The 23,997-nt window shown below is 34.3% G+C and overlaps 1 protein-coding gene across 1 annotated transcript in view; it reads left to right on the forward strand.

Annotated features, from left to right (window-relative positions):
- The window catches only part of ATAD2B (ATPase family AAA domain containing 2B), a 153,328-nt gene that overhangs the window by 49,024 nt on the left and 80,307 nt on the right, over positions 1-23,997 (forward strand). The window contains exons 12-15 of the mRNA XM_029231486.1: positions 1,337-1,511; positions 9,246-9,334; positions 15,016-15,175; positions 20,090-20,180. Of these exons, the coding sequence (XP_029087319.1) occupies positions 1,337-1,511; positions 9,246-9,334; positions 15,016-15,175; positions 20,090-20,180 (515 nt within the window). The remainder of the gene's footprint in view (positions 1-1,336; positions 1,512-9,245; positions 9,335-15,015; positions 15,176-20,089; positions 20,181-23,997) is intronic.

The raw sequence follows: 23,997 nt of genomic DNA on the forward strand, positions 1-23,997 counted from the left end.
TTTTATTATTTAGGGCTCAAAAGCTGTGGTACTAAGTGTGTTCTTGAAGTTTATATTTCAGCATTTAAGAGTCAGACACAGGATGAGATTCTTTACACAGGCCTTGAATTTACAAGTGGATTGCCTAAGTGGATTTTCCTTAATTTGGTCTCCTAATAGCATTCAGTTTCATACGGTATACTGGCTAGTCTTTGAAAGCACAGTTTCAGCGAAGTGTTGCTTTGACTCATTGATGTGGTATTTTTGAAATGGTAAGCTTGATAGTTTATTTTTATGATCAGATTAATTGTGTTTGATCATGAGGTGGTTAGCTAGTTAACTATTAGGAAAGGCTGAGAAATTATGTCAAAGGAAATTGGGCAGAATAAAATACTTTGAAGATGTGCATACAGACTTAAACTGTGAAATATCCCTTTTTATTTCTAATTTATTATTCATGTGTTTCTAATTTATTATTCATGTGTTTAAGGATGCAGAAAATCTTGTTAAAGAGTCATCTTCTATTTGAGTGGGTTAAGAGTTGGCCTGTAATTCTGCAGTGGCTTTTAGAAATCATAGTAGCAATTTATTTACTTCTTATATGATATAACTTGAATTTTAAAAATAATTGTTATTTTTTTCAAAGCCATTAAAGTAGTATAGCCTTGGGAGAAACTTTAAAAAATGGAGTTATAAACAAAAAGTATTATAAGCAGAAAGTAATCCTACTCCTTAGGGATGAACAGCTTTCTTTTATATATGTATGCATATATTAAGGTTATATTTTGCCTGTATTATGCACATTTAAACATTTAATATAAATGAGATTATTCAATAATACCCTTATGTAACTTTATTTTTCACTTTACAATGTATTATAGGCACCTTTCCATATCCATAAATAATGTGTGTATTATTCTTTTTGACATCATACTAGTGTTTAAATTACAGATGTAGTGGTGTATTTATCTGTCCCTTGTTAGTAGATAGCAGTTAGGTTTTTAAAAAAATCTATCTTTATCACTTTCTTTTGATTATTTCTACATGATATAATCTAAAATGTGAAATTTCTGGGTCATAGGGAAAGTACCTTTAAAATTTTGATGTAGCTTGCCAAATTATTCTCTACTCTGATTGAACTATTTCTTGTGTACCAAAGCTTGGTTCTTTGAGAACATCCTTGAGGACTTTCAACAAAGTGAAACTTTTGTCTGTATATTACAAAAAGCTATATCAGTGTCTAATAATAATAAAATATACATCAGTACAAAATTATATGGGAGGTGCATGCTTTTGTATTGGTTATTAGTGCTGGTGGTAATATTTATCTACTTTTATTGATTCTTTATTCCTCTAGGGGCTGTTTGTTTTATGGCCCTCCTGGCACAGGTAAAACCTTGGTTGCCAGAGCGTTAGCTAATGAGTGCAGTCAAGGAGACAAAAAGGTGGCTTTTTTTATGCGAAAAGGAGCAGACTGTCTAAGTAAGTGGGTTGGCGAATCTGAGCGGCAACTTAGGCTTCTTTTTGATCAGGTAAGTGAAGTCAGGTAATATGAGAATATCTTCTTTAGAATACTTAACACGTTTGGTCTATAAATACAAACTGTTCATGACGAGTCGTATTTTCCAATCAATTCCAGTCAATTTCCAGTGTTAAATTTAGGATCAGTAATCTGAACTTGTATGCCTTAGAGGTATTTAATATCAATTTCACTAGTACTAATTTAAGATGATTCACAAAATATTTACTGAGGTGGCTACTAGGCATATAATACCATGTTAAGTGCTTTTGAGAACCCTGGATATAACATATATATCACTAGATTATAATCTAACTGAGGGAGTAGAACAAGCATAAAAAGTTAAATATCTGTGCAAGAAATCTCAGGAAGCAGTATATTCTTTATTTTCATAAGTTGTAAATATGGTATTAGAAGAACTCAGTATTAAGTGAATGCTTTTAAAAGGCAGAATAAGGTAAGTGAATAATATCATGTAGGCTGTCTTTACTATTTATATATAACAGTAACTTTAAAAATATCATTTCCTAATACTTACAAAAATTAGTCCTGATATAAATTTACTTTTAATTGTTTGAGCTACTGAAGGAAGTCATTCATACTTGGTAATGCAACTTATATTTTGTTATGTCTAAGGAAATTCACATGACTTTTAAAAAAATGCTTTCAGCAAGCATTTGTTGAAGACCCATTACTGAGTTGATGTGTATCAAAGTCCTTTGTAATTGGTAAAGCACTTCAAATATTTTGAGTTAAATTAGTATTAAAAACTACTGTGTTCTAGGTAATGGGGGCTCTAGAAAGAGGAATAAAATAAAATTCCTAGCCTCAAGGTGCTCAGTGTCCATTGGGAAGTCAAACATATGCAGTCTTCATGTTTAAAGAGAATTTAATAATAATTGGAAAATAATATAAAATAACATTGGTGGATTAGGGAAGAGTTAGCTTGGGAATGCTGGCAAATTGTCCATGACTTAATTTTAAATTTTTGACAGACTTATTCCTTTTGCCTCTTCCTACTGGAGTAGGAATGTCTCTTGGTTTCATTCAAAACCATAGCATTAATCTGCTTTTTAAATCTATATTTACTTTGTTTCATAGATTTCTGTGTGGGTAAGAGTATTTGAAATGTGTGCTTTCTTTTTAAAAAAACTGCTCATAGTCATTTTTGTCTTTTTAAATGTGAAGAGTCTACATTCCTAAATTAAGTATATGATCTATTCACTAAATGAGATGAAGGAGGTACAGTCGGCCTTCCATATCTGCTGGTTCCACATCCACAGATTCATGCAACAATTTCGTCTCCAGTTGGTTGAATCCACAGATGTGGAATCCATGGATATGTAGGGCTGACTGTGCTACGCTATTTTATATAGGGGACTTGAGCATCCTCGTATTTTGGTTATCTGCAGGGAGTCCTGGAACCAGTCTACCATGGATACTGAGGGATGACTGTACAATATATTGGCTAAGAGTTTGGCCTTTGGTGTCAGAAAAGTGTTAGTTTATCTTTAGCTCTACTGTTAAGTATGTAACTTTAAGTAAATGAAAGCATCTGATCCTTATTTGCATCCTCTATAAAATGGGGGAAATAATACCTATCTAACTGGACTACTGTGAGTTTTTACCGAAAGGAAGTGTATACAGTTGACCCTTGAACAATACAGGGGTTAGGGGCGCCAACCTCTGCGCATTTGAAAATCCGTGTATAACTTTTGACTCCCCGCAAACTTAACTACTAATAGCCTACTGTTGATAGGAAGCCTTACCAATAACATAAACAGCACGCATGTTTTGTATTGTGTATTATATACTGTATTCTTACAATAAAGTAAGCTAGAGAGAAGAAAATGTTATTAAGAAAATCATAAAAGATTTGCAGTACTGTACTGTATTTATCACAACCAAAATTTTATGTTGCCTGAATACAAGATGGATTCTCTCTCAACCTCCATCAATATTGTCTTATATGATACAAAACACTGTAGATGTTATATATATTACTAACACTAGACATCAAGAATGAAAAGATAATATGAAAAAGAAATTCATATTTGTTACAGGTATAATGATTCATGCATTGATAACAAAGAAGCAGCAGTATGATTGTTTCATGGTAGCCTAGCCTATACACTAGTGAATGAATTGTTATAAAATTTTTATGGCATACACAAATTACAGTCATATTCATAATACAGTAATGGAAACATTGTTATATTAGGAAAAAAACTCTTAACTGTGATGATTGGCTGATATGCAGCTTCTCCAATTACGAGAGAGGGGCATGCTGTATAGTAATATAGTTCTTTGAAAGCAAAGGTGTAAAACTGTAAGAAAATGAACACATTATTAATTTTTTATTAAATATCACTCACCTTATACCTATGTAAGGATATGCTGGCCGTTTCAGTACAAGTCTTGCACACGATAGTCTACACAATGAATACTTTAAGTGGTAATTATGACAAAAATGTCTCATACAGTTCTTGCTGTACAGTTATTAGATTTTCACATGAAGACACTGGCACACATACATAATAGAAAGTTTATTAACTGTACAGAATGATGATTGTTTACTATTCATTAAATGGAAGTGGATTATCATAAAGGTCTTCATCTTTGTCATCTTCATGTTGAGCCGGCTGAGGCGGAGGAGGAAGAGGAGGGGTTGGACTTGCTGTCTCAGGGGTGGCAGAGGTGCAAGAGGTGGAGGAGATGCAAGGCACGGCAGGAGAGACAGGCACACTTGGTGTAACTTTATGAAAATACATCATAATTTCTGCTTGACGTTTTTGCTTTTTCATTTCTCTAAAAATGTTTCTGTATGGGACCAATTCTTCTTCCACCGTTTGCTCTAGTCTCAGTGCCCGTGTCATAGACAGGTCCATGTGGTAAAAGCAGTCAAAAGCAGTTTTGAGTAATCGGAACATTTCTGCCAGATTGTCTAAGGTCAGTTTGTTTTCTGGCACTGCTTCTTCTACATCTTCTTTCTCATTGCCTGACACTAGTTCGGAAGCACTCATATCGATCTTCTGGATATTTCGTCTTCTGTCAGTGCCTCTGGTGTTATGTCTGTTAGCTCTTGAGTTTCTCCAAGATTCATATCTTGAGGCCCTTCATGCCCCACCTTTTTTTTGGCCATATCTACAATCTCTTTTGTGATTTACTTAATTGGCTCTGTCATAAATCCTGTGAAGTCACCCACAGCATCGGGACACAGTTTTCTCCAGCAGGAATTTATTGTTTTGGGCTTGGTGACTTTCATGGCTTTTTCTAACAATAATGGAGAGAAATGGTGTAACCCTTCCAGACATTCATGATGTTCTGTCTATTGGGGCTCTCTTCCATAGTGTTGACAATCCTTTCCATAGTGTCCTGTCTATAATGAGGCTTAAAAGTCCTTATGAACCCCTGATCTAGAGGCTGAATTAGAGTTGTTATGTTTGGGGACAAGTAGACCACTTCAGCATCTTTGGTATTGAACTCATCGAGTTCTGGGTGGCCAGGGGCATTGTCCAATATCAAAAGAACCTTAAAAGTGGGTCTCTTACTGGAAAGGTGCTTCCTCACTTCAGGGATGAAGCATAGATGGAACCAACCCAGAAAAAGATCTCATTGTCCAGGCTTGCTTGTACAACCAAAAGATTGGCAGCTGGTGTTTATCTTTTCCCTTCAAGACTCAGGGAGTTAGCAGCTTTATAGATAAAGGCAGTCCTGATCGTAAACCCGACTGCATTTGCCCAAAACAGTAGAGTTAGCTTATCCCTTCCAGCCTTAAATCCTGGTGCTCATTTCTCTTCTTTACTAATAAATGTGAATAGGGCACTATTGTCTGCATTAAAAACCTGTTCAGGCAGATACCCTTTCTCATCAATGGTTTTCTTAATTGTGTCTGGGAACTTGTTTGCTACCTCTTGGTCAGCAGACGGTGCTTCTGTTACCTTGACATTTTTTTTTTTTTTAATTTTTAAAAAAATGTTTATTTTTTTTCAAAGAAAAATAGCAATAGCCAACTGGAAACCTACTTATTCTTCAACTCCAATTTTGTTTTCTTTAAATTTAGAAGTGACTTACTGATTTACTATTTTAAACAAACCCCAGCACTTCCCTGGTGGTCCAGTGGTAAAGAATCTGCCTTACAGTTCAGGGGACACGGGTTTGATCCCTGGTCAGGGAACTAAGATTCCACATGCCGTGGCCACTAAGCCCCTGCCAGAGCTCGTGTGCCTCAGCTAGAGAGCCTGCGTGCCGCAAACTACAGAACCCACACGCTTTGGAACCTGCACGCCACAACTACAGAGCCCATGAGCCCTGGAGCCTATGTGCCACAGCTAGAGAGAGAAAAACCCGCATGCCGCAACTATAGAGAAGTCCATGTGCTGCAATGAAGAGCCCCCGTGCCGCAACAAAAGGTCCCACATGCCTCAGCGAAGATCCCGCGTGCCACAACTAAGACCCGGACGCAGCCAAAAATAAAATAAATAAATAATAAATGTTTAAAAACAAACAAACCTTCCCTTTCCCCTTTACATGTTTACCATCTACTTATGCTGAATCCTTCCAAGGAGATTGCTCCAGCATATATCTCCAGGTCCTTGCTTTGCTTATTTTACCAAAAAATGCAAAACACAGTTCCCTGCATCTGAAGGGCTCCAATCGTCAAAAGTAGGAAAAAAAACCACTTTGGAATAGCCAGTTAACTTGAATAAAAAAAAATCCACACGAATGCCTTTTGGTTGGGGCAGGAATTCACTCCTATGTTCCCGGTAATATGATCCAGCTCCATAAATCCTTGTAATTCATCCTCCCTAGCCTATGCACATACCTCTATCTAAAATTATTTGCTGGCATTAATTTCTACAGGTTTAGATTTTTCATCTTCCTTTTGCTTTAAGTTTTCATAGAATGACCTTGCTTTTTCTTGAATTATATTAGAGTCTACAGGAATACTTTTCTTATATCCTGCATCCACATAAAAGCTGCATTTTCAATATGAGATAAAAAGGTATTTTGCAAAAAGTTCAAGGTTTCACACCTGTTGGTGTAGCTGCAACAAGAGCTTCAGGGATTTCCTTTTCTTCTTTTTTTTAAAATACCCCTTAAACTGGATTCATTTATCTTGAAATGGCTGCAACTGCAGCTGCAGACCTAAATCTACGATACATATCAAGCAATTCAACTTTTTCTTGTGATGTCATGCCTTTTCTTTGCTTCTTGGGGGCACTTCCAGCATCAACAGTGGCACTCTGTATAGGTCCCATGGTGTTATTTAAAGTTTACCGTATTGCAGTAAACACAAAGGAGAATATGCAACATCACTTTAGGTAAAAAGAGATCACTTTTTACTGTGATATGTAATTTACTGGAGAGAGGAACTGCTCACGAGGAGAAGATTAGCATCACACGGCATTTTAAGCCGATACTTGCAACACTTGAGTTCAGCGCAATAGCAACAGGAGGTGGCTATGAAATTATTACAGTAGTACGGTATGTACCACAGTTAATTTTATGCAGTTATGATTTAATACTGCATCTTTGTTTACATTTCTCTCGACTGTAAATGGAGCAGGTACAGTGTTTATTCATGTAAGTTTTGATAAATTTTAACTTTTTATGATAGATTTGTGTATATTTTATGGTAGTAAATGATAAAATAGACTAGTATCTACGTATATTTTATACACCCATGACATACTGTGTTCTTAATTTCTCACTATTTCTAGGCTACCCAGTTCATCTGTGAGTTTTTTCAAATTGACATAAATCTTCCCCAAAATATTTTCAGTATATTTATTGAAAAAAATCCACGTATACAAAGGTCAGCTGTAAAGTGCCTATCACAATAACTGGTGTTAAATACACTGTACTTCCTTTTTGCAATTGTGTGAGGCCATAGTTCTAAAAAAGAGCTGTGTTTCATGTATGTAAAAGTAATGATTAAATCTTTACTCTTCTTCTCTTATTACATAATTCTAGCCTTATAAAGTTTTTTTTTCAAAAGGGGCAAAGTTTTGTGGTTGAATTGTCTTTCATTTAAAGTTATTAGAGGGACTTCCCTGGTGGTGCAGTGGCTAAGAATCCACCTGCCAATGCAGGGGACATGGGTTGGAGCCGTGGTCCGGGAAGATCCCACATGCCACGGAGCAGCTGAGCCCGTGAGCCACAACTACTGAGCCCATGTGCCACAACTGCTGAGCCTGTGTGCCACAACTACTGAGCCCATGTGCCGCAACTACTGAAGCCTGCTTGCCTAGAGCCCATGCTCTGTCCACAACAAGAGAAGCCACCACAGTGAGAAGCCCATGCACCATAATGAAGAATAGCCCCCGCTCACCACAACTAGAGAAAGCCTGTGCGCAGCAACAAAGACCCAATGCAGCCAAAAATAAAAAAAAAAAAAAAAAAAAAATTATTAGAGAACACTGGAAGTTTAATGAACATCGTTATCAGTAAGGGAGAAATGAAAAATTGTATCTATTCTTTAATAAGCTGACCTTCCTGTGAACTAAGATTTAGCTTTAAGTAATTTTGAAATGAGAATAAACTCTATTAATTTGAGTTAATTATATAACAGTTTTCATTTGTAATTAAAATTTATTTACCTTAAATCAAGTTCCTACATAGATCTGTGATTTATTGAGAAAAATGACACTGTGAAAGTACCAGAAGAAAACTCAGGAGAATTTTGTTTCTAATCTCAGATTAGGGAAAGTCTAACTATGGAAGAAAAGAATCCACTATATAAAATCTTTTTTTTACATTCTGCATGGCAACAATATGGTAAGCAAAACCAAAAGATGATACCCTTTGAAGAAAAATATTTTCATTTCATTTCATAGAGAGAGTCTAATTTTTAAGTAAATATAGCTCCTAGAAATCAGTAAGCAGAAGACCAATGATCCAATAGAAAAATTGGCAAAGGATATGAACAGAACTTGTGTAGAAAAAGCAATATTAATGGCTCTTTTAAGATATGAAAAATGCTCATCTTCCTTGATAATAGAAATAAAAATTAGAATGAAAATGAGGTAACATCCTTTATCTTAAAACGTTAGTCAAGAACAAGAAGTTTGATAATAAATTGTTGGTGAGCAGTCTTAAATATTTCTGGTGAGAAGTGTAAATTGATACATCAATGGAAGGTAATTTGCAAGTATCTAAATTAGGAATGACATGCCTTTTGAACCATAAGTTCCACTTTTATAATTTTTTATATTGATATGTTTATATTCATGTGAAATGTTAAATGTACACAGATGTTTGTTCAAGCATTATTGATAATAGGAAAAGATTGAAAACAGCTTAAATGTCCATGAGTAGGGGACTCGTTTAATTACGGCACATCCATATAGTGTGGCATTTTGTAGCTGTTAAAAAAGTATGAAGCAGATCTTTATGTACTTACATGTAAGCTAATTAAAATATATCAATAACATAAAATAGGCTGTGTTATACAATAAAAGCAATATGTATAGTGTGTTTAAATGTGTTTAAAAATACATGTTTGTTTATGTTTATAAATGACATGTATGGAAGAATAAACAAACTGAAAACAGTAGTTGTCTACTGGGTGGAGACCTTGTGGTTAGAGTCTAGGGTGATAAGGAGCTTTCCTTTTTCCTGTATAATCTTTCTTACCTGCTGCATGTTGTACCATTTGCTTATATTACCTATTAAGAAAATACAGTAATTAAATTAAAAATGAAAGCTAATACAATAAATAATGTTTGTTTTCTTTTTATACTAGGCATATTTGATGAGACCTTCTATAATATTTTTTGATGAAATAGATGGATTAGCTCCAGTTCGCTCTAGCAGGCAAGATCAGATCCACAGGTAATTTTTCCTAATCTGATTATGTTGAATTCTTTTCATTTGTTGACATAGTATTTAGATTTAGCCCTTGGATAAGTGCTATGAGGCTTATAAGATGTGACCTCTGTCCTTGAGGAAGACTTCTTTCATTAGCACAGGGGTCAGCAAACTAGGACCCATGAGCCAAATCTTCTCCCTGTTTTTGTAAATGAAGTTTCATTGGAACACAGCCATATTCATTGCTTTTTGCGTTATATATATCTCCTTTTGCACTACAAGAGCAGAGATGAGGGAGGGGTTGTGAGAGGAAGATCATATGACTTGCAAAGCCTTAACACATTTACTTTCTGGCCCTTTACAGAAAAAGATGCCTAATCCTGATTTAGCATGATGTTTTTGAAATTTATCCATGTCACATACACTAATATTTTGTTCTTTTTAATTTCTGAGTAGTAGTCCTTGGGCAACGTGTGTGTCTCTGTGTGTATGTGTATGTCTGTATGTGTACCACAATTTGTTTAATTCCTCTGATAGAGATTTGGTTTGCTTCTATATTTGGCTATTATGATAATGCTGCTGTGAACATTTGCATACACATTTTCATGGGACCATATGTTTTCATTTCTGTTGGGTAAATACCTTAGGGAGAAATGGCTGAATCCTATGGTAACTGTTTGTTTAAATTGATACTACTTTCCAAAGTGGTTTACCATTTTATGTTTTTAACTGTAATGTATCAGGATTTGGGATGCTTCTCATTCTTGCCAGCATTTTGTATTTTTACTCTCTGTTGCTGTTCTAATGAGTGTGTAGTAGTGGATTAATTTTCATTTTTCTGATGACTAATAATATTGAGCATCTTTGCATGCACTTATTGCTCATTTACATATTTTCTTTTGTGAAATGTCTGTTATATTATTTTACCCTTTAAAAATAAAGAAATCATATTGTATGTCTCATTGTAGTGTAAGATTTTTTTTATGTGCTCTTAAAACAAGCCCTTTGTCAGATCTATGTTTTGAAAAGTTTTCTACTAGTCTGGCTTGCCTTTTTCTTAAATATGACTCTTTGAAAATCAAAAAGTTTTAGTCTTGATGAAGCCCATTATGTAAATTTTTTTGGTATGTATTTTTGTGTCTTGAGAATAATTTCCTAAACCAATTTGTCAACTATTCTGTATTTTCTTCTAAAATATTAGTAGTGTTAGCCCTTAAATTTTGGTCAGTGATTCATTTTAAAGTTAACATTCATATGTCAGCATAAGGTAAGGGTTTGAGTTAATTTTTATAGCTAGTGCAAGGTATGGACTGAAGTTTACTTTTTCCATATTTTTTTTTCCAATTGTTCCAGGACCATTTATTGAAAAGGTTACCTTGTCTCCATTGAATTACTTGGCATCTTTGTCAGAAATTGACCATTAAGTTGTCTATTCCTAGACTTGTTAGTTGGTTCCATTGATCTTTAGGTTTATCCTTATATCATTGACTTAATTACTTGAGAAATTTATACAGTCTTATTAGTATAAGTCCCCAACCTTGTTCTTTGTAACTTTAAAAAAAATCTTTTTTAAAGAGCAGTTTTAAGTTTACAGCATAATTGAGAGGAAGGTACAGAGATTATTCCATTTACTCTGTGCCCACACTGATGCACAGCCTCCCTCATTATCAACATCTTTCATCAGACAGGGTACATTTGTTACAATTGAGGAACCTACATTGACACATGATAATCACACAAAGTGTGTAGTCACTCTGGGTGTTTTGCATTTTGTGAGTTTGGACAAATGTATAATAACATGCATATGTCATTATAGTATCACGCAGAGTATTTTCATTGTCCTAAAAATCCTCTGTGCTCTACCAACTCATCCCTCCTTTCCCTCCCCACCCCACCCCACCCCACCCCCTCAGTCCCTGGCACTAATGATTTTTTACTATCTACCCTCGCCCTTTCCCGTAATGCTATGTAGTTGTAATCATCCAGCATGTAATCTTTCAGGTTAGCTTCTTTCATTTAGCAATATGCATTTAGCAATATGCATTGTGACTTTTCTTGGCTTTTTGTTTGTTTGTTTGTTTCTTCTGTTTGCTTTAGGTTTAGTTTTCTCTTTTTCTAAATCATTCAGATGGAATTTTAGACTTTGATTGAAACTTTTTTTCTTTTCTAATATAGGCATTGAAAGCTATAAATTTCTTTTTAAGCACTGCTTTAGCTGTATCCCAGTTTTTGACCTCTTATATAATCAGTGTCCTACAGTTCAAAATAATTTCCAATTCCTCTTGTTATTTCTCCTTTGACACAATGAATATTTAGAAGTGTGTTGTTTAGTTTACAAGTTGTGTTTTTTATCTTATTGTTTCTAATTTAATTTTTAAATTGAGGTATAATTAACATAAAACACTGTATTAGTTTCTCTAATTTAATTTTGTGGTCAGAAACAATAACTCTTAAAGTCATTTTAAATTCACTGCAGTTTTCTTTATGTCCCAGGTATTGTCTGTGTTGTGAATTTGTATTCTGCTGTTTGTGGTGTAATATTCTCTATATATATCAAGTAAGACAGGGTTATAATAATGTTATGCAGGACGTTTTGTGTTTTTACTGATTTTTTTTGTCTAGTTATTTTATGAACATTAGAGAGATGTGGTAAAATGTCCAACTATGATTGTAGAATTGTCTCTTTAATTCTGCCAGTTTTTGTTTCATTTATTTTGAAGTTTTGTTTTGGGTGCAAACACATTTATTATTTTGGATGTCTTTATTTTGAAGTTGCCTTATTATGAAATGCCCCTCTTTATCTTTGTTAATACTTTTTGTTTTGAAATCTATTTTCATTAGAATCTAATGAAATGATTATCTAATGATTAGATAATGATTAAGCTAATCTAGACTTCTGATGTTTTTTGCTTGGTAAATTTTTTTTCCATTAACTTACTACCTACCTTTCAGTGTCTTAATATTTAGAGTATTACTTTTGTGGATAGTACATAGTTGGGTCTTGTTTTCCTAACTGGACAATCTCTTCATTTTAATTTGAAAGTTTAATCCATTAATGTTTATGTAATCATTGACACAAATGAATTGGAGAATACCATTTCATGTTTGTTTTCTATTTATGTGTGTTTTCTTTTTGTTTTTCATTTCTTGCTTTTCTAAAGAGAATATTTGGAGATATTTTAGAATCTTTTTATTTTACTACTGATTTTTTTTTTTAATTAATTTATTTTTATTTTTGGCTGCGTTGGGTCTTCGTTGCTGCGCGCAGGCTTTCTCTAGTTAGGGCGAGGGGGGCTACTCTTCATTGCGGTGCACGGGCTTCTCGTTGCGGTGGCTTCTCCTGTTGCGGAGGACGGGCTCTAGGCGTGCGGTCTTCAGTAGTTGTGGCTTGCGGGCTCTAGAGCGCAGGCTGAGTAGTTGTGGTGCATGGGCTTAGCTGCTCCATGGCATGTGGGATCTTCCCAGACCAGGGATCGAACCTGTGTTCCCTGCATTGGCAGGCAGATTCATATCCACTGCACCACCAGGGAAGCCCTACTACTGATTTTTTTTTTCTTTTGTGGTATGCGGGCCTCTCACTGTTGTGGCCTCTCCCGTTGTGGAGCACAGGCTCCGGACACGCAGGCTCAGCGGCCATGGCTCATAGGCCCAGCCGCTCCGCAGCATGTGGGATCTTCCCAGACCGGGGCACAAACCCGTGTCCCCTGCATCGGCAGGCGGACTCTCAACCACTGTGCCACCAGGGAAGCCCCCTACTACTGATTTTTTTAAAGCTCATTTATTGAGGTATAATTGATACAGAATACTATATATACTCATTGATATACTTAAAGAGTACACTTGGTAATTTTAACATGTATTTACTTGTGAAACTGTAACTATCAATACATATAAGGATACATATGAGAGAGGTTCCAAATGGTGGGAAAAAGGGATGCAAAAGGTTAGTCACAAATATTCACAGCAGTGTTATTCATAATAGTCGTAACATGGAAATAACCCAAATGTCCATTAGCTGATGAATGGTTAAGTAAAATGTGGTATATCCACATGGTAGAATATCATTCAGCCTCAAAAAGGAATGAGATTCTGACACATGCTACATGTGTTTATCTTATACATGTAACATTGGTGAACCTCACATTCGTTACGCTAGTTGAAACAAAGCCAGACACAAAAGATCACATATTGTACTGTTTCATTTATGTAGAATGTCCAAAACAGTCAAATTCATAAAATGGTATAAAAGTGTATCAAGTAAATACTAACAGAAAGCTACTATTGCTATATTAGACAAAAGAGACTAAGACAGAAAGCATTATTATACATAAAAAGAGGATCAATTTACAATGATAAAATCTTCAATTTATTAAAAGATGTAATAGTTTAAAATTTATAATTCCCTAATTACTACATTTCAAACTGTATAAAACAAAAATTGACAGAACTGCAAAGAGTCAAATTGATAATCATTGTGAGAGATATCATGTACCTCTCAGTAATTAATAGACCAAATGAGCATAAAATAAATTCTCTACAGATTATTTGAACAACTATATTATATTAATCTGATCTTGTGGGCATACTTATCTAAGGCAATTATAGAATGAACACTGTTTTCAAACAAACACAGCATTTATAAAAATTGACCATGTATTGTGCCTTAAATCACAACTAATTTCCAAAGTTTAGTAATATACAAAATATAAGAAACAAATGACAAAAAGATAAGCAGAGAATTTTATGTTTTTTATTAAGAACTATTGTCCTAACTCTAAGTAATCTATGGTATTAGTAAAATAAATTATAGCTAACTATATATGAACTGCAAACAGAGATATGCAGAAATCAGGAAAGCAGAAAGTCACTTCTTTGAAAAAAATAAAATTGACCAACTTGTTGCACAATTGGCCATGATAAAAAAAGACAGTGATAAAGCAATATTTAGGAATACAAAATATGATGTTATTTTAGATTCTGTAAACATTAAAGGTTAAGAGGATGAAGGCCTAAGCTTAAGAGGTAAAAGTATAAAACTTTTAGGAAAAAACCTGTGGAAACATCTTCATGACCTGTATGAATGTTCACAGCTTTTTTGGTAATAGCCAAAAACTGGAAACAGTCTAAATGTCCATCAACATGTGAATCAACAAATTGGGATCCATTCATAAAATGGAATATTGCTTAGCAATGAAAAGGAATAAACTATTGTTAAACCAACAATGTGAATTTCAAAATAATCGTGCTGAGGGAAGGAATCCAGAAAAAAAAAGTATTTACCGTGTGATCCCATGTATATAAAATTTTAGGTAATGCAAGCTAATCTATAGTGACAGAACTCAGATCAGTGGTTGCCAGGGGATTGGGTCAAAGAAGAGCAGTGGGGAATGGATTTTGAAGGGCATGAAGAAGAGCATGATGGATATTACTTTTTTTCATTATGGTGATAGTTTCACATACTTCAAAACTTAGCAATTTGTATACTTTAAAATTTTCAGTGTATTGTATGTCAGTTATCTGCAGAAGACTTAAACCTGTTTAGAGTGATATGAGAAAGTTAAATGGAACTTAGTTTTACTTGTGAACATGGATATAAAAATCCATTTTTTTAGTCTTTAAGACTGATAAAAGTTAGTGTAAGCAGTAATTTTTGCAGCTTTTTCTTTCTTCCCTTTTTAAAATTTTGTCTGAAAATTTTGTTACAGCTCTATAGTATCAACCCTCCTTGCTCTTATGGATGGATTAGACAATAGGGGCGAAATTGTTGTTATTGGTGCTACAAATAGACTTGATTCTATAGATCCTGCTCTCAGGAGACCTGGTCGTTTTGACAGAGAATTTCTTTTCAACCTTCCTGATCAAAAGGTAAGAGTTTTTGATATATTAAGATTTATTTGTGACTCAATTATGAAATATATATATATGTATACATATACTTTGAAAGCGGTATTTTATGAGTTGTCATTTTCAAAATTTTGTGCTTGTTGGATATCTTAGTTACTCCTTAAAAAATTCTTGTCATTATTGAATAATTTAATCTTTTTTGTTAACAATTATCAGAAAGTTTATGATTTTTAGGAAGTAAGGGTATGATTTTTAGGTTACTATAGATGCTTACTTACTCTTTTCTTTAGTTCTCCACATTGTATTAATTATCTTGTACGACAGGTTACATGTCTCTTGTTCACCAAAGTAGCTTTGTTCCCGTAAAAATAACGTTTTTAGAGTAATGGTGGCTTTATGAATAAGAGCCCAATATGCAAATTCTCATAGAAATGGCTGTAACATCTTAATTAAAAGCAGCAAATGCCATTCATTATAGTGTAGTTTTAAAAAGAACATAATAAAAAAAAATAAGAACATAATTAAAACAGGGCAATGTGTAGTCATTGACTATGTAAAATGTTATTTAATATGTTATACAGAGTTCTCTTTTCCTGTTTTTACTTGGCAATATTTTGGTTAGTCTTTGACCAGTTTAATCATTGACTGTCATCTTCACTGCACATTTATATTTGAGAGGGAGGGACATATTCAGAGAAGATTCTGTATTTGACAATGCTTTGCATGTATTAAATATATCAAGCCTAATTAGAACCTTTATAACACATACCTATATAAATATAACCAAAAGAGAGCAGAGAAGCTACTACATATGAATATATATATTTATACACACACACACACGCACACACGAGCACTTGCTGTTATATGGCTTTGATTTTGGATCTCTGTAAAATGCCTTGTTTATGTACATAGATGTGAGAAGCTTAGTGATTAGTACAGTAAGGTAGACTCTAGGGAAATGAAGGCAATGGCTCTGCTGTATAGAGCAGTCTGTGTAGAGCAGTCTCTACCTCAGTTCGACAGTCTTAACAGCCACTATATCTGTCTCAGTTTTGGATTGACGATCCAACTTATAGGCTTTTTTTTGGCACCAAGTTTATTTAGCTTTGTCAGGATGGGAAACATAGTGTATACAGCATCATTTTTGTAACCCGAGTGAGCTTCTAGGGCTGTACCAGTACATAGAGGTACGCTTAGTTATAGGAGACAAGACTGAAGTAGTCTACTTCAGCATGGGGAAGCATCAGCTATCTCATTTGGAACATCTTACAACAGTTCAAGCACATCTTTTAGGCTCTACCAGTTGATGGGGAATGTGCTTATCAGCTCTAAGAGACACAGCCAGTGTTCATTTCGGCACAGGAAAGCCATTACCTTGATTTTCCAATTATCTTCTCTAGTGTCCTAGTCATGTAGGCCTCAAAGTCCATATGCCAACCATAGTCCTCACAACTCATGTATAGTCCACACAAATCAGAGATTTAACAGTAAACGAGGTCTAGAACAGTACTATCCAGTTGAATTTTCTGTGATGATGGAAATGTTCTGTGGCTTACTATATTGTATAAGTATGGATCTTGAACATAGTTTTCCATGTTAATTTTAACTTTCGAAGTTTCAAGAAAACAGTGCTTAAGACCTAAACCTAAGGTCATTTTTCTTGGCCTGGGTCTGTGGAAAAAACCTAGACTGGCTGTTCACCTTTTTTTCCTTAGGTAATATTTAAGGTCATGAGACTAGATGATACAATTCCTCTGTCTTAAGAAGCAGTCAGTAAGGTAAGAGGAAAACTAGGAGAGTGGGATTCTGGAAGCCAAGTGAAGAAACTATATCAATGGGGAAGGTATAATTAACTGTCGGATGTTGCTAAATTAAATCACATGACAGAAGATTGGCGATTGTATTTAGCATTATGTAGGTCATTGGTGAAACCTGATGGGAACAATTTCAATTAGTGGTGGGTGCAAAAAACTTGACTTGAATATGGTTAGTTTAAGAGAGTGGGAGGGGAGGAATTGGAGACAGTGAATGGAGATAAATTTTTCAAAGTGTTTTGCTGTAATAAGAAGCAAAGGATTGAGGTGAGATGTTGAGCAAATTGGGGACAAGAGAAGGTGTTTTGTTATTTTTAAGATGGGAGAAATATCCCTTAGGGAAGGAAGTTTTGGTGATGAAATTGAGAAAGGAGAATTATCTTCTTGCCTTGATAGGCGAGAAGGGGGATTGGATTTAATATATGAGTGATGAGAATGACTTTATTTTTAATTTAAAAAATTTTTATTTATTTATTTGTCTGTGCTGGGTCTTAGTTGCAGCATGTGGGACCTAGTTCCCTGACCAGGGATCACACCTGGGCTCCCTGCCCTGGGAGCGTGGAGTCTTAGACACTGGACCACCAGGGAAGTCCCGAGAATGACTATAGCTAGGAATTTGATAGTTCATCTGTTATAATAGGGAGAAAACAGAATATTGTGGGTACACATGCTAACAGGTGGACAGAGTTGGTATGGGGTACCTTTGGAAGTTTTCTTCTGATTGCTTCAGTTTTCTCAGTGGATTAGGAAGCAAGTTCTGAACGAGAGGCTGAGCATGAAGGCAGAGAAGCTATGAACTAGTCTGCTGGAAGATAGCCTCATCCTCATGAATAGAATAGAGAAGGGTTAAGGGCAGTCATAAGGCTCCATTTGGTCGTTAATTTAAATTGATACCAGTCAGTGTCTAATATTAGCATGCAGTTTGGGAAGTGGAATATCATGACTCTTGCTATTTGAGCAAGTGAAAGTAAAAAACAAACAACAAAAAAAGTAAGTCTTGGTGCCAAATTTTAATAATTTTGTTAACTCTTTATTACCATAGAATAGCATGTACCTTCTTTATGCAGTAATGCTTAATTTCTTTTGTTTATCATCATCAGCAGTATGATTATTGTTATAAATGTTATGTGCATATTCATGAATCCTAAAGAATGAGTGACCTCAGTTTGCCTTTCACTCTTAATAATAGAGGAAGCTACTTTCTATTAGGAGAAACCATATGATTTACTATTCTGTATGCCAGTAGAGTAAATTGTAATGAAACATTTCTTGATTTAAATAATTTCTTCTATTTCTTGTTTTTATGATAAAGAAAGGAGACTCTATATAGAAAAAGAGAAAGGCACTTAAATGTCTCAGAGACCTGACAATAACTTTTGACTTTAGGTAATTAATTTCATTTCCTCTAAATCTTTACTTATTTTGTAAAATGAAGGGATACAGATAGATTTTTTTTTTTTTTTTTTTTTTGCGGCATGTGGGATCTTCCCGGACCAGGGCATGAACCTGCGTCCCCTGCATTGGCAGGCGGACTCCCAACCACTGCGCCACCAGGGAAGCCCCGATAGATCTTTTTTGAGATATCTTCCAGCTTAGATTTTTTTTTTTTGACGTGTTTCTGATTCTCTGAGAGTCTTGAATGAGTGGCGCCCCTTCTGCTGCTGAAGTCTATATAGATTCTTAATGTCATCTTCTAGACTATATAAGCTCTCAGAATTATATTTTTGGGGGGCCTTGATTTTATATTCTTTTAGTATCTGTTCAGGCAGATATTTCAAGTTGAAAGAAAATATTTCTTACATCATTGATTTATTTTTGGTAGCTGAACACCTAACTTAGAACTTGGAATTGAAGCAATAGCTGTTGATTCCAGATTTTGTCAACTTTTTGAGCAAAGTTTATCTTAAAAACTTTAAAGTTCTTTTTGTTTTTGTGCTAGACCCCAGATTCCTCACCAAGGCAATAATATTATCATCTTGGTTATAATTTGCTTTTTCATAGTCTCAAGAAACTCAAGTAGCAGTGTTGAGGAAACAAGTATACTCAATTTTTTTTTTTTTTTTTTTTTTTTTGCGGTACGCGGGCCTCTCACTGCTGTGGCCTCTCCTGTTGCGGAGCAGAGGCTCCGGACACGCAGGCTCAGCGGCCATGGCTCACGGGCCCAGCCACTCCGCGGCATGTGGGATTCTCCCGGACCGGGGCACGAACCCGTGTCCCCTGTATCGGCAGGTGGACTCTCAACCACTGTGCCACCAGGGAAGCCCAAGTATACTCAATTTTAGAAAGCATTGTCTTTCCCCTGAAAGAAGGCAGATGTGAAAAAAAAATTCTGATGTAACTTTTCAGGTGATTATGGACTCATACTTCAGTGTTTATTTTTTACTGTGGGAGAAAAAGAAATTTCATTTAATTTGGAACCAAAATGTTAAAATTTTGATTGTGCTACACATATACAGTTAGATTTAAGGTAAAGAATGCTCTTTTGAAAGAAAAAAATCAAGGTAAAATTGTTTAAACCTTTGTTTTACAGTGAATTCAATTAATATTTATGGAGATTACCTTGTTACATATTAACTGTGAAAGCATTAACTAACCTACAAGATGATGTTTATTATATTTATTTACTTAATTGAAAACTTCTTCAACTTAAAACTTTAATGATACTTTATGCATATTAGAACCAAAAGGCCTGTGAAATCTAAATGTAAGGTTTGCTTAAAAGATGATTATTATAACACATTAAAGTTTTTTTGTTTACATGTTTTCAGATGGTTAAGATGACTTGGAGGAAAGTGAAATTTAGTTTTGAGTTCTAGTCCTATATCAGTCACGTAGTCATATGTGCCGCTAGTCAAGTTCCTTTACCTCTCAGGATGTTAAGTATCTTAGTTTGTGAAACAAAGATCTCTGCTACATAGCTCACAGGGTTATTATGGGAATCAGAGTTGATGCAGATGCCAAGCTGTTTATGTTTCTTTTAAAATAAACAGTTGCTTTTCTGGGATATGGTTAGTTGATAAATTTGTTCCATCTAATACATTTTGGGGTTGAAGATATTTTATTTATTTGTACTTTTTTCCTTAGGCAAGATTTTATTTATCTGTGCTTTTCTTCTTAGGCGAGAAAACACATTTTACAGATCCATACCAGGGACTGGAATCCAAAATTGTCAGATGCTTTTTTAGGTGAATTGGCTGAAACATGTGTTGGTAAGTGCTACTGTTTGAATTTTTTGATTGTCATTGTTTGTTCTGATCAGCCTCCCTTTCCCCTTATGTTTGGAATGTGAATGAGTATAGTTGTGTTTTTGTGCAATAGATGGCTTTGCCTTTAAATGTAAACATTTCACTTGAAGTTTGAACACTTCTAAATTAGAATTTTAGCTGCCATTAGGTGTTTTGATTATCAGAGCTCAGTGGTCATATGCCTTTCATTGAGTGCTGGATTTCCAGTATTACTACAGTGTCTCCTTTTAGGAATTGTTCCCTTTCAGAAGTTTTACTAAGAAAAATAAGCTTAAACGAGAGGTGAAGGTCCAGGGATAGGGCAGGACTGTAGTCTTTTACTTCACAGATTACATGATGGACTCATCCTCATGCTGGTGGTTTAGAAAGAAGTTGAGTGAGAGGAGTCTTCAAAGAAAATACTTAATGACATCTGCTAGTATTTCCCCAAATGTAAAACTCTTCAAGTTAATAAGTTATTCACAAAGTAGAAGATCTACAGAGTGAACGAACACTACTGTCCTAAAAGGATATGGTGAGAGTGTTTTATGTACATACATGATCATACATAGGAGACGGAATTCAGAGGTTTTAGAATTCAGGGTTTTGGCTCTAATTAGGTCTGAAATAAAAATGAATGTGGTATTAAGCAACTGAATATACACACAGGTATTTTTCCTTCATTCTTTTCCTGTCTTTTGTCTGTTTTCCTCTCATTCTCTCAAAAATATAAATTAAAAAATCTCTCCATGAATTTTTTTTAAGCATTATGAAGAAGTCCTCCTAATAAGTCCACTAACAGTCAGCAGTCTACTTGGGAAAACTTTAAAGTTACCAAAACCAAAAAGAACAACTTAGTTAAAAAATCATTGTGGTCCACCATCAAATAATTAAAACTTAAATAGAACATTAGTCCATTCAGTTAGCTACATCCGAATTATCCTCTTCATCCACAGGGACCTCCATCTCCGAAGCAGCATACCTCAGCTTTTGAACCACAAAGACCTCGACATCTTCTGGTGAGGAGAAAACGTAAATCTCTCCAGCACTACTCCAGTTTAAGCTTTGCCTGGTATAAGAGAGCATGCGCCAAACCCATTTCGTGTAAATTTGGCTTGACCTTTGCAAAGCCTTGTGCTGCTTTATGGGAGAGGGTGGTATTTGGTACAAAATCCAGTCTTTGCCCTTTTTGAAATTTGACCCCTTTTATTTCCTGTTACTTTTATGATATTATTGTGTTACAGTATAGATCAGAATGGGAAATATTTGTAGATTCATCTGTGAATTTGTCACAGAATGATCCTTAATTGAAATAAGCAGAAGTCTTCAAATAATTTTGGAAATTCCCTAAGAGTAATTTTAAAATTACTTTTTTAATCCTGTCTACCATCTGAAATGTTATATACTCTAATTCTTCATCTTAAATATTAGACTCTCAGTTTCCTTTTTCATTTCGAAAGGCTACTCCTTCTCATTTTACCAAGTTATTTATTTTAGCTTTTAGTCAGTTTCTTAAGTTAAAAAAATTTTAAGACATACTTTTTTATAGGACTGAAAAAATTCTCTTGCCTTTTTTGGGGGTGGCGTTGCTGGTTTAGAATCTGCTTATATATACTCTATTTTCTTCCTGGAGAGTGACATAAAAATCCATTATAATTAACTGACTTCTGATTTTGATTATGACATTTATTTCATTTAAGTTCACTTTAAAAAAAAAAAAGAAAAAAGCAAATACAGGTCTTTAAACTGGAACGGAATAGCAATAAATTTTTAATTCATTATGAGCTTAGCACTTAGGTATCCCAAAGATGTTTTAACATGTATGGGTTCAGCTGAATGAAATTTATGCCTAACAAAAGAGTATGCAGTCTTAATGAACGACTGCAAAGATAGTTGACTTCTTGTTAGAGGTTATGGATTTGGTAACTTTTACCTTGAAATGAATTCCCAAGTACTTGGAGGTTTGCATGCATAATAGGTGTGATTTTTAGTAGTCTTCAAATAATTTGGTATCCAGAACATGTACACAAATAGTAGGAGCTTAAGGTTAATGAAGAACTTTAATCTAATCATATTTCTCTATTCATTTTCACTAAGAGGGCCAAAACAATGAAAGGGTATCTGTCAATGTGGCATCTTAGCTTGTGGACCTTCATTGTTTGGTATTTTACTTAAAAAGTAACTTCATAAAATTTTATTACCTTTCTCTAATTTATAACCTCTTTGAATAGCTTGTATTTTCATTCTTTCAGACAAATTTCCATCTTAATAGTAGTATTCAGGAATGCGTTTTCTTTGGTATCTAGCTATGTATGTTCATCAGACTATTAGAGTTGTAATGGTAGAACTAGTATAGTTATGGAATTCTTATGGAAGGGATATTGATATTTAACATCAACTTTTAACTCTCAAAAGGCTGTATTTCAGTATTTCTAGAATAGTCATATCGTCTATTTTTCTAAACCCTTTTGAGAGTGAAAAAATACGCTGTTAATTATGACAAGGCAAATGGCCAAAACCAGGACATGTGGTCACCCTTAATATATCCTATTTAGCCATGGTTATGATGTACCTTTAATTCTGTTTTAGAGTCTAGTAAGGAAAGTGTATTATTAATTCAGTAGTTCTGAATTTTCTAGTATATCAGTATCACTTGTAAAGTTTTCGCAAAATACACATTTATGATATTAAACCACCACTTAGTGATTCTGATTCACTAAGTTTGTTGGGAATCTATTTTTGACTCATTTTCATTGTTTATTCAGATGACTAGTCAAGGTTGACAACCACAGATATAAACTAGTAATTCTCATTCACAAACAAATGTAAAGAAGATAAATCCTATCATTTATAGTCTGTTGGTTATGATAATCCATGAGAAAATTTACTTCTTTATTTTTTTTCAAGGATTAGTTTATAACTAATGATGAAATTCAAACTTTCAAGCAAAAATTAGGATTTTTTTAAAAACAGAAAAGGGATTATAAGCTACACAGCAGTTCTCAAAGGGCATTCTATGACTTATATTTGTCATTGTGAGCTGACAGCTTGCCAGCACTTAAAAGACTTTAGCGATGCGATTGGTGATGATATTAACAAATGTGATTTTTTGATATTGTTAATAAAATGTGTCAATATACAAAACATCTATTTAATTCAGTGAAGAAAATTTACTTCTTCAAGTGGAATCTTATTGTTGATAAGCTTTAAAATTATCTTTAATAAATTAAGAAAAATGAACAAACATTGCTATTTATATTATGTCAAACATAAATGTTATGGGCAACATTTACTACATAAAATACCTTTTAGTGGCTTTTTTCTGTTCTGCATTGTTTTTGAACGTTTGCTCTTTTTTAATTAGGTTTTTGCACTTAAAAATAGGGTCATATAGTATGTTCACTAAGTATATATACTTTTAAAGAAGAAAAAGAAATGTGGTTTATATTTTTTTGAAGACAGTAGTTTATTCTTTACTTCCTCTGAAATGGATTATTTAGTTAACTGTTTATAACTGAGCTGGTATTCTACAGTTATTTTGTTGAACTAGTGTAACAGATGTGTATGGAACAGGAAAAGATACTTTTTGTCAGGTTCATTCACTGAGAAATAGAAAATAAAATGAGAGACGTGGTAAACTTGGTTATTCTGAAGAATTATTTGGGAGATTGATTGCTGTCATGGGGCAGTGTTAATGCTTAATCTGCTTATAGTTTTCTGAATTAAATTCTCATAGGTCATATTAAGTTTTCCCCTACCTCTGAATAAATGTTTATGAATATAGTACTTGATAGTTTTCATT

Source organism: Monodon monoceros, unplaced genomic scaffold (assembly GCF_005190385.1).
Source record: "Monodon monoceros isolate NGI ecotype Baffin Bay Population unplaced genomic scaffold, NGI_Narwhal_1 Super_Scaffold_19, whole genome shotgun sequence".
NCBI lineage: Eukaryota > Metazoa > Chordata > Mammalia > Artiodactyla > Monodontidae > Monodon > Monodon monoceros.